The sequence below is a fragment of the Panulirus ornatus genome, chromosome 48 (genome assembly GCF_036320965.1).
Source record: "Panulirus ornatus isolate Po-2019 chromosome 48, ASM3632096v1, whole genome shotgun sequence".
NCBI lineage: Eukaryota > Metazoa > Arthropoda > Malacostraca > Decapoda > Palinuridae > Panulirus > Panulirus ornatus.
The window spans coordinates 27,601,328-27,613,395 of NC_092271.1; the positions used below are offsets into that span (position 1 = coordinate 27,601,328).

The window sequence follows — 12,068 nt, forward strand, 5'->3', positions numbered from 1 at the left end:
ACTCAAAATACAAATATTTTATTTATTAAAATCTTATATAATTCAACTATATGTATCTCAACATCATTCACTTCTCTCTCAGAGGGAAGAAAAAAGGCACCAAGAAGTTGTTTTTGTTTTATTGAGACGATAGATAACTTAACCAATGTGTCTACAGACAGCAGTTGGTAGCGATGCCTTTCAAAGCGGACTGACTGATTGACTGACTCGGGTCTTGTTAACTGATCGACTGACTGGCTGACTGAGACACTCCCCCTGGCCACCTCGCTGGGCGCGGTCAGAGGCTCTAGTGGGGGACGAGGGACCAGTAGGGGAAGACGCGACCGTGATGATCTTGGTTGATGATGGCTTCTTCACTCTCCCGCGCGGCCCATGGATGGCACTGATGGTGGGTTAGGCTGGCGCTGGGTGTCGATTAATGGCGTTTAGTTTCCGCGTCCTGATGTTGTCGGGCGGGTAACTAATGGCGGATCACTCAGTGGTCACTTCAGGTCTACAGGTCAACACGGGTCGCGGCTACCTTGACCCCTCCTTCACCCCGCGTGGATGAGAAAGGAGACGTTCAACAGATCCATGGGACTTCCAACACTACACGAACATACACATACAGACAGGAGGACATAATGAGCATGTAACGACGGGTGGCTCACATTCTTTAAATATGGATATATTTTTTTCACTTATATTCACTTTATTCTTGATTACTTTTTGTATGATTTAGCTAAAATAATGTCTGTGGTTTGGTCGAACCCACAGAATGATTGTACACTGCACACTGACACTCCGAATGGCGGTGGTGTTGCACGCATGCGCACTCCCTGTGATGACGTCACGTAAGATGGCGGACGTACTTAGAGCAGAGTGGTAATCTTCTTGGCGAAAGCTGTGGGAAGGTGTAGATATTTATTAGAATATGTCAAAAAGATTGCTGTCTCTCGTACAGCAAGGTAAGGTACCATACAATATAGTTTTAAAGATTTCATTTTTCATATATAACTGACGAATTCACGAAAATTTAGAATTTTTATATCACTTTTGAAGAAATGATTGACAAAGATTTGCTGTATTGACAGAGATTTACTATGCATGCATATACAAGTTATCTTCAGCGAACTATGGCTACGCTACTAGCAGCTACATTACAAGTCAATTGTTTCCATGCCAATAAATGAATTGAAGCGCATATGTATAAATATACATTTGCATATATATTTTCAAAAAATTAGCTCATATAAGAGTAAATAACGAAACGAAGATGAGAATAAAACAGGGGACAAAAGAACGAATTAATAACAATTTGAAATCTTGATAGAGTAAGGAAGGCGACAAGATCGCAAGGCCAGAGGAGCCTTTGATCCTGATCGAATACACGTTAATTTTGTTAACAAGTTAAAGGTCACAATTATCACACTGTCACGGAAAATAAAGAGACACGAATAAAAGTAATAATGAGAAATAAAGATGTTCTCACGGAAAACAAAATTTAACAAATTAACGGACGATACTTATAAAATCATATGGAAAATATATGGTTAAAAGAGCGTGGCGACATCTGACAACTTTACAAGTTATCGCGGCCATTAAACTTTCTACACATTGAAACATCAAAATTGTTCCTCGTTTCAAAACTTACTAGACGTGTCCTCTAGATTTTGAAGGCCAAAACTCTCTTAAGGAAAGCTGCAAAAATAATTTGTAGGTTGTAAGTATGGAAAATTGTACAGAATATTTCTTAAAGTAAGATTCATATGGTCAAAAATTGTCCAAAAAAAATAAAAATAAAGGCTTGAACCTTTCTTAAGGATAAAGCCCTTAAACATCTGGAAAAAAGTATTAATAAAAGTCGTCTGAAATTCAGAAATAAAAGTCGTCTGAAATTCAGGAGAAAAATTCAGCTGAAAAAATATTAGTTGGCGTCTTCCGCTCTGAGGAGCCCTTATTCCCTAAAAAATGGGGAGAAAATATGGCCGGTCGTGTTCCGTCGCCGAGTTCTATTCTAAAAAATCTCACTGCAGGGTTAAGGTTGGGTAGAATGACCCCTTAACAAACCCTTTGTGCGACATTTCTATAAAAGACTATGGGATCTGGGTGGACTAAATTAAAAAGAAAATGTTGATAAAACTAATTGCAGCTATTACTACGAGGATTTTCTTTGGTCTTATGTAGAAAATCTCACTCAGTTTAAGGTAATATGAATATAGATATCAAAATAATTCTAAGATGGGAATTTAAAATCTTCATGGATGTAAAAAGTCATCGGGAGAGGGATTTTGGTAGAAAAAGGAAATAGGGACTAAATGCGTGATTTCCCATGATAAACCCTAAGATATAGTCTAATCTTATTTTCAAAAATTAAGATAAACCATATTCATTGGCAGGTTTATCATGGCAATCCCTAGTGTTTCATATTTTGCCGCTAGAACGCACACTAGGTTTGTAGGTGAGGAGGATATGCTTGAACGCACAAGGACTATCCTTCTTTGACTCCCGTATCGTACTTACGCATTTATCTGTGGCTTACTTGATGTCTTTGCAGAGTTTCACAAGGAAAGCTGTAAGAAAAAGTCAATCAGTGGTAAACAATGGTGGACACAGAATACCTAGGGAACCAAGATGCTGTGGGTTTAAATAGGGTGAGTTCCTGGCTGTCTGTTGCTAGGAGATCATCGAGCGGGCATGGTAGCCCAGCCAGATGGAGCTGCTGGGCTAGGGTACAGGGGATCACACTTGGCTAACAATCAAAACTCATGCCTGGTCATGGAAGGGACTGTATGCAGGAAAAACTGATCCCATTATTGCCATGGGAAGGAATAAAAGCTGGAAAATAATATCCCAGTATTGACACAGGAAAAGGTGATCCCAGTATTGCTATGGGAGGGAATTAATGCAGGAACAAATTATCCCAGTATTGCCATGGGGATAATGACAAGGAAAAAAATATCTAAATACTGTCATGGATGGGAATAACAGAAGGAAAAATTATTCTAGTGAGTCGTAGATTCCGTAAGGATAAAAGAAAATAACGGAAAATCTTATAAATGATTTGATTAGAAATGTGGACCACGCAAACTCGGTAAATTAGAAGAAATGCATTTTCGAAAATTATTTGTACAGATTGTGATAAAGATCAAATTATATTTTAGAAATAAATATAATAGTGTTTACTAATGTTTAGATGTGAATTATTTAGATGTAATATTTTTTTTCTTAGGGAAGTGTCAGATCAGATTAGTAGATGACCTACATAATTATTTCATATTTATAATTGCTATTAATGATTATTAGTTAACTAATTTTTCTTATAAGGAAAATTACTACTGCCTAGGAAATACTTTGAATTACTAAAACAAAGAAATTATATCATAACGTTATGATATTTTCAGACATTTAACTCTACCTACATCACGAGACATCATCTAATAATGATAAAACATGATGAATATGTTTTGCATTACGTTTGTATTAAGATTTAGCGACTTTAGGAAGTCTAGATCCAGGTTCCCCCTTCATGGTGTTAGGGTTGAACCACTCAGCGATATGGAGATGGGGGAGGGGAAGGGAGAAATACTTTTTTTTTTTTTTTTTTTTTGGAAAACAGTGAAACTTTGGCTTCATTTTCTATTTGCCTGATGGAGAGCTAAAAAGGGGCTCTAAAATACATGAACACATCCATTGGAGGGAGTCATTCCAATAGCGGGTTGGGGGTATCATGTTGCGGGGCTAGGGGATGGGAACGTGTCAAAAGAACTGCTGAAAAATCACTTCAAAAACTTTCTACAGAGAGGGGCGGGGGCAAGGCTCGCCGGGGGAGGGGGGGACTGTATACTTACGTTCGTATGGGATGAAACCGTCCTCATCCTCAGGGTCGCAGCATTCTTTCAGAATGGGTTCCAATTCGGTCTTTTCGAGACGCTCACCTGAGGAGGGGAAGGAAACGGCGCCATGTAGTAAACAAACCTAACGGTCGTGCTTGAAGTCCCCTCGCCGTCTTAGCCGCCATATTTCAGTATAAATGACGTTTACAGAGTGAATGTTTTGAACATTAGATTATTATTACAAAAGAAATGATAAGTTATGAGTGATGCCGTTATATGTCATGATGGTGGACAGAGGAGGTGATATTACTAACCAAGGGACAGGAGGTGAGTGATACCGTTATATGTCATGATGGTGGACAGAGGAGGTGATATTACTAACCAAGGGACAGGAGGTGAGTGATACCGTTATATGTCATGATATTACTAACCAAGGGACAGGAGGTGAGTGATACCGTTATATGTCATGATATTACTAACCAAGGGACAGGAGGTGAGTGATACCGTTATATGTCATGATGGTGGACAGAGGAGGTGATATTACTGACCAAGGGACAGGAGGTGAGTGATACCGTTATATGTCATGATAGTACTGACCAAGGGACAGGAGGATGTGTTCCAGTTCAGCGTACATCATGGTGCCGTTCTCAGATTTGTCGTACAGCTTGAGCACCTCCATGAAGTCTTCGAAGGAGCCGGCATCCTTGTCTTTCTTGACCTGGGCGAAGATGGGCATGAAGTCGTCCACCTTGATCATCTTCTCCTTCTTCTTTTCCTTGCCTCCGACCTTCTCTATGACAGCCAGGGTGGGGTTGAGGTTCAGGGCTCGAAGACAGTCACCAATGTAGAAGGCGTCCATGGTGCCATTGCCTTCGAAGTCATAGATGGAGAAGGCGAATTTCACCCCTGAAGGAGGAAGCGAAAATCGTGCGTGTAGCGTCGGGAGTCGTGGGATTCAGTCATGTACAATATTGCACCAAAAACTGTATATCAGGAAATGTCTGTATCACATGAAATGCTCATAAATGTACAAAGAACCTGTGTAGATTTCCTTATCTTCGCATTCTACAGATCCTAAAGACGCGCTTTTTCGTGTCAATGCCTTACGTTTCGGCAGTTTTTAAGCTAGGATGGCAGATTTACCATAGTCTCCTGGTATGTTTATGAATGCTGTAAAATTTTCCTTTTCTCTCTCTCTCTTTGAGATTTACTGCAAGTACATTTTTTTCATCCTTCAATGCCTTTTTTTATTCGACAAATTTTTTAAAGTGTATCGTTGGAAGCAAAGCCTACATAATGTCATTTTGATTAATATAAAGGATCATCAACGGATGTAGCAGCAATGATTATATATTCCATATTTTGTCATTTTTGGTTATCTTCATTGTTGTACTCTTACAAAGGTAAAAGAACAATTCCGGGACTTTATTTTTAAGTTAAGAATTGATTGCGTCAGGGTAAATTGCATGAACGCATAACCGGACCAATTGTACGGGAGGGAAAGTGGTGGGAGGTGCTTCTTTAAAAGGTAAGTAGTACAAGACGCTGGTGCCAACGTGGGGCATAGCTGGCACCACCTAGGTCCCGTCCCTGTTCCCACCCCCCATCTGACACTCTTGGCAGCCCGGACCACTATCAGGTAACGCTAGGAATAGTGCCAAGCCAAATATGGTGCCAGAAGCCCACACGCTCTACGCTGGCTCTTTTCTCACTTGAATATCTTCTTGACAAACTTTATACGGCCTTACGGAGAGTCACGGTCCGCTGATCTGTCAAACTGATATCCGCAGAGAATGAAACTTAGTTTCGTCATTCGTACTTTTAGTTATTTATAGTGTAAACCAACAGTAGTGAACCTTCCGTTCAATCCTCACACTGTGATGACAGTAGGCTATTGGTGTTTACATTCGTTTTACAGTCGAAGGCATACCACAAGCAGGTGTCGACCATCACTGATAAATTACAGGATCATTTAACGTAAATATACGTCTGTAGGTAAATCACTGCATTACGATTTAATCATACAAAATCGGAATGACATTGTAGGTATTATTTGCCTTTCTTTTCAATTTTTTTCATGATTTTTTGTTAAATTTTGTAAATATATTTCTTAATTACAAAGAAAATGGTATCTTTTATATATCATCGGCTTAAAAAACTTCATTACTTAGTAATTCAACGTCTAAAGAAATAGCGATAAGGAAGAGATACATCAGTGTAATTTTAGATTTCCAGTTAATGAACATTTGTACTCGCGAGGTAAGTGAAGAAATTAACTTTATTTCTGACGGTTAAGGTTACTCTTGACGGTAACAGTTGGTGGGCTGAGGAACGTGCGCTGACCTCGTCCCAAATGGCTGCAGCAGAATCTTTTTCCCAACAATCTGTTCCCTACTAGATATATGGTCTTCGTTATTTTATTTGTTTAATCCGTACGTAATGAGAGCGAGTTGTGTGTTGACCACACCACAAAGTCTTTGTCAGAAATAGGTTTAAAATACTTTTATCATTTCGAATTTTTGTTTTCGAATCTTTGTTGTTGTTCTTTCCTTGTATATGTGAACTGCAAATAAGAAATGTTATAAGAGGAATCTCATCTTTATATGAATTTAAGCAAAGCTGTTTGACACATTGCGTAACACCGTATGGAATGTTTTGTTTATGTAATTAATGCAAGAGAACAATGGTAACATCAATGACCTCGTATTTTTTATATAAAAAAATGCAAAAACCAAAATTAAGTACAAGATTCCCAAAACTGATGACCGTACAGCCAAACGTCATTCTCTTGGTAACGTTTATGTTCTAAGAATTGTTTTGATCATCTGACGGTGTTCATAATTATTTTAGTGACAACTGAAATGACGATGATGACTTTGATAAACCTGGTAATTGATTGGCCTTCAGCTCAACTAACCAGACAACCAACCGCATTGATTTGGTAAATGTACTACGGAAGAAATGGTTGAAATACATTATATCTGTAATCGTTTGATCGAATATGATAATAAATATGGCATGTTTATGATTCTGTGCTGCAAAATACAAAGCTTTATTGATTTCTCGGATATGAAGTTACTTATGATGTTATTTCTGGTATTTTCCATATTTTCACTTTCAAAATTTAACTGCATCTTTTCTTTCCTTTTCTCAGTCACTATTTGACCAGGACTGAAATGAAGCGATTGATGTAACTCTCTTAGTACAAGGCCTGATTCCGAAATGGAAAACAATGCTTAACCTCACCAAGAAACACATATCGGTAACTCGTCAACGCACACAGCCTTTCGAAATTCCCCTTTAAGCGCGTGTGGTGTTGGCCAACATCTTATAAGTTCCCGTGGGTATGAGAATATCAGAGGTTTTCCCATGTAAAGTGTGTGAATATTTGACGACCGGATAGATGCAGGAGCGAACGCCAGGGGTAACTATAGCAAACCAAAAGCCTCTCTGTGTGATGTCGCACCCCCTGGTTCATGTCTTCCCGAAACTGGAAGTTATCGTTTACGTAACTAGAGGAAACTTGGAAGGTTTCTGAGGGCTGACTACATCACGTTGAAGTTTCGAGTGATAGAGTACGCCAAGACGTTTAGAGATGAAGACAATAAGATAATGATTATCTGAATTAAAGATTCCTTTCCTTATTTAGAGACGGGCTGGGGTGTTGGCTGCCTCTGGTATTAACTCAAAAGGCCAAATTATAATCTTCAAACAACGTTGCATATCTAGAGCATGTTGCCTCATTATTTTTGTGGCTCTTTTCAACGTCTAATCATAATTGAGCAACGTCTCTACTCGGAGTTTCTTGAGTGATCCATAAACAAGATATCTTCACTGATGACATTGAAGATAATTAGATACTAAAACAAAAAATTTCAGAATTATGTCTCAAGTTAGTGTTGTCGTTGAGTTAAGAAGTTTACGGGATAATTATAAACGCCAAGAAAGTATGCGAAGGCCCCGGCTTTCCGTGGCACCGGTTGGGGAAGGCCACTTCACCAAGTCCTGGCGGGGTATTTATAGTACCTGCCGGCGGTAGGTAGGCTACGCTGAAGTCTATGTTGTCCCCTTATTTGATCTTTTTGTTGTCTGTCAAGTGGTTACCGTCATCAAAGACAACAGCAAGAGATGTGCAAAAAAAGATTGCCATCAGTTCACTTCACGAGCGACAAGTTTGTCGTAATTCGTGCGCTGGAGAATATAGGAGGAGTGGCGATCGTGGGCTGGGTAACAGTTCCAAGTCGTTTGCCCCAAATGGCACACCTTCCAAGTTCACGTCTTTCATCCATATTCTGTACGTAAGTTATGCCCTTTTGAACTACAACTGCAGTTCATTCATGGCTGGACTAAGGCAATACGAGCGAGCAGACGACAGCTATTTTTTCACCGTTGCCGCCACGAGGCGGGGCCCCTGGAGCCTCTCCAGTGGAATGTTGAAGGAATGTCCTCACTCACTGTGTCTTTTACTTACTCTCAACATCACGAGCACTGAGATCCGCGGCCTGGGGAAGGAAAAAAAGGAAAACATATCAGTAAATGACAGAATGAAAAGACAATCATAATCGAAAGAAGTAAACCAAAAAATAAAAGAAGTTACTTAATATTGCCCACAATGAGATGTTGGAAGATCATGCATATATTCCACATGAGAATTGTTACTTCTTCAGTGAACTCTTGAAGTATTGAGACTAGACATTATATATCATAATGAACAGAGGATAATATTAAAGAATCACTGAAAATGATCAATCTGGATATGAGTTGCCCCCGAGTTAGACAAGAGAGGAGCACCGCGTGGAGAGCAATCAGTCATTGGATCAAGTGGGAATAAAAGCGCACTTTATGTTTGGTGCCAAACAAGACTTCCTCATTGGCACATGATAAGAAAAGGTCATTTTCCATGTATTATTGACAGGGAAAGCAAGGCTCACTGGAGCATTGTTCCCACACACATGATGTGGTCGGCTGGGCCGCCAGTGAAGGGTGTGGCAAGCTGCAGGCTACATGATCCACGCTCAACACTGTATCACTGTAGGTTCGGCTCTAGTGGTCACGGCACAATAACTCAGGCACTGTACAATCCACTGGGCACTGGGTATGGCTCTTCCACCACTGTATCAGGTTTTCCATCACCAATGTCTCGCGTATCCGGGAGTGAAGAACACTTACCATCTTGACTTAGCCTCTAGCACACCACGTGAACGGGGCAAAAGGCAGACCTGAAGTGACTACTGCATCACGGCAGCGGGTTAATTTTATACATAGTAGATGGCGCTGCCGTCGTGGCCAAAGAGGGTATTTTTAGCCGGAATGCCCGTCCGGGTTACATTGTCTAATCCTGGCGGCGGGCGACGGAGGGCCGGCCTAAACGGGCGCGCGCACCCTCCAAAAGGAAACATGAGCCTTGTGGTCGGCGGTGTGGGAGCGGCCACGTCCCCAACAGTGTCCACCGGTCGTCCATGCCGCCACCTGACGGAGGACCCCTGACGCCGGAGCAGTTCGGGGGGCCACGTTCCATCGGGGCGTCGGGGCCGGCCTACACCCCCGCCGCGGCCTCCGACACCTGCCGGGCGAGGGGCGGGCTGCCCGGGCCTCCTGTCAGGCAGTTGATCCGCTCCCTCCCCGGCCGCCCTCGTCGCCCTCACCCACGCCACGTGCACCTCCTCTCAGACATCATCCTCCTCACACACATTCATAACGAACGGATTCACGCGAACGTCTCAAGCTTGACACGGACGCACCGAGCTGTTGTATACGAGATACCAAATTATGAAGAGCACTCAAACACGCGATCAACCAAACATTCCACGTCTGGCTGTGTGGGTAAGGTCCTCGGCAGCCTGACCACCTGCGACAGTAGAAAAATTTTGATTTGCGGTTGAGAGGGTCGCCCTAGAAAGCGTCTTCAGCCTTAAATATGGTCGTTGCTAGAGTTTGTGCTGGGTCCTAGGATGCGTCTGCCTCGTTGCTGACACGTCCGCCTTATCTCGGAGTCCGTCTGCCTCCCGTAGCGCATGTCTGGTCTCAGAGGTATCATCACCCTCGATACAAAGTATGTCTTTCTTCGTTTGGAATGTGTCTGCCTCATGCTTGAGTGTGTGTTTTCACGCTAGAGTACATATGGCTCATGGTAGCATATTATTATTATGCTAAGGTATGTCTCTTACTGCAGAGATAGTCTGTCTCATGCTTATGTATGCCTCTCAGGCAAGGCTGTCTGTTTCGTGTGAGAGCATGTCTGTTTTAGATTGTTATACATTCAAGTATGTACGATATAACTACGTGTTTCATGCTGTAATGTGTGTGCCTTCTCAGTTATATGTAATTCATGCTGCAGTATTTCTCTTTCATGCTAGAGTGCTTCTACTGTCAAGTGTCTGTTTCATGCTGAAAGTATGTCAGTTTCATCCGAAAGTATGTCTGTCTTATACTATAGTATGTCTGTTTCGTGCTAGTGTCTGTCTGTTCTATGCTAATGTATATCTGTTTTATGTCAAAGTTAGTATGCTTCATGCTAAAGTATTTATGGTTCATATTAAAGAATATCTGCTTCATGCTAAAGTTTGTATACTTCACACTGTAGTATGTCTGTTTTATACTGCAGTATGTTTTCCATGCTAAAGTTTGTCAGGTCCATGCTGTAGTGCGTCTGTTTCATGCTGAAGTATGCCTATTTCATGCTGAGAAATGCCTGTTTCGTTCTTTAGTATGTTTGTTTCGTTACGAAGTATGCCCGTTTCATACTGCAGTACGTATTTTATGCTAAAAGGCGCCTGTCTTCTGTTCACGTATGTCTGTTTCATGCTGTAGTCTGTTTGTTCCCTATGAGCTTTTCCCTTTCATGAAAATGTATGTTTTTCTCACGTCACAGCTTAAGGAGTGGATGGTATGCGCAAGATGGCCAACAGGAGTGAGTGGAGTGGGCGAAAAGCTTGGCCCCAGCGATGAGTGGAGTGGACAAGAGGCCATCACGAGTGAGTGGAGGGGTCAAGATGGTCGATATTTCCCAGAAAAACTGAGTTTATCGAATATCATCAGAATATCTATCCAGTTTTTTCGGTTCATCAACCAAGAAGAAACATCGTCTTACGATACCGCCTCGTGAACCGTGTAGAAACGATAACCTTAGTATTGTCGGTGATCTGTCGACATCGCGGGTATCGTCTTTCACTCGTACGCAGGAAGCAGGTATCGTCTAACATCCAGACAGTAGGAGCAGATATCGCCAGACATTCTTACCCATAGCAGGTATTGTCATCCACCCGAGTAGCAGCGGCAGGTAGCGTAGTTTCTGGTTACGAGGCCTCTCTGGTGGTTCGGTGGACAAGAAGTCCATCGTAAATGTACAAGATACAATAAGAGAGAGAGAAAAGATTCTTTTAGTACAGCTGTATGGAAAATGTCGTCTTTGCAAGTAGCTCTGAGCAATGGACAACAAGCAAGACATGGAGTTAGGGAACCATAGGTCCGTCGTGTGTACAATGAGTTGACGGTGTACGACAGTAGGACCTGGCTCAGGTGGAGTGGCAATCCCCGTACACAACCTCAACGCACCGGACCCAGGAAGCTCCAGCCGACGTCACCACATGACAGCCTGAGTCTCTAGACCCGGGACGACTCTGTAATGAAGCCATGAGCTCTGGGACTGGGGTATGACCACTGGAAGTTCCTCTTGACTTGAGAACCATTTCGATGTTTCATCCCCAGAGGACGCATGAAGCCTCGACAAACCTGCAGTTTTGATGACTTATATGCCCAAGTGTTTATCTTAAACTGCCATGAGTTGAAGCTTTGATGACCTGAAACTTCGACGAAGGGAATCAGACCTGATTTACCTGAATCTTGGACGAATTGTCACATTTAAACACGTCCTAGACTGCCAGTATGGAACACAGGGAGTCATAACTGGCGCAGCTGAACGCCTTGGGTTGCACGTGAACTTCAGTTACTTCACCTCGACAGAGAACGGTAAGGTCTCGGCTCACGTTTATCCGCCGCGTTCACACGTCTACCAAAATACTCTGCCAGGGACCAGTCGCCCCACCAGCGCTGTTGACGTGGAGCCTCTCTTCGCTCTGAGGCTGTTGGTTCCCCTCTACTTCAGACCTTCTCAGTTGAATAGAGACTAAAACAACCTTACAAGGACGTATCTCAGAGAGTCATGAATATTTGAAGACGGAACTTTCTAGAGGAAAGTTTTCAGGAGTATCTGAAACGAGGACAAACGAAACACCGTTTAGATCCGAGGGCTTC

At 42.1% G+C, this 12,068-nt stretch overlaps 2 protein-coding genes across 8 annotated transcripts in view; one reads left to right on the plus strand and one right to left on the minus strand.

Annotated features, from left to right (window-relative positions):
- LOC139763901 (glutamate receptor-like) overlaps nucleotides 1-12,068 on the plus strand; it is a 52,887-nt gene that overhangs the window by 2,349 nt on the left and 38,470 nt on the right. The window lies entirely within an intron of this gene.
- On the minus strand, nucleotides 104-9,375 carry Mlc1 (Myosin light chain alkali). 7 transcript variants are annotated; one of them, XR_011716289.1, is made up of 7 exons: nucleotides 8,985-9,111; nucleotides 8,287-8,317; nucleotides 4,413-4,721; nucleotides 3,831-3,917; nucleotides 2,503-2,552; nucleotides 1,634-1,680; nucleotides 104-883 (listed from the first exon to the last, which is right to left on the minus strand). XR_011716289.1 is itself a non-coding variant. In XM_071690338.1 (6 exons), exons 1-5 carry the CDS (start codon nucleotides 8,985-8,987, stop codon nucleotides 1,646-1,648), a joined length of 465 nt encoding a protein of 154 aa, XP_071546439.1. In that variant the 5' UTR covers nucleotides 8,988-9,111; the 3' UTR covers nucleotides 104-883; nucleotides 1,634-1,645. The 7 variants fall into 7 exon arrangements, 6 of the variants coding, with proteins under 6 accessions (XP_071546439.1, XP_071546438.1, XP_071546443.1 ...); XM_071690338.1 differs by lacking the exon at nucleotides 2,503-2,552; XM_071690337.1 differs by lacking the exon at nucleotides 1,634-1,680.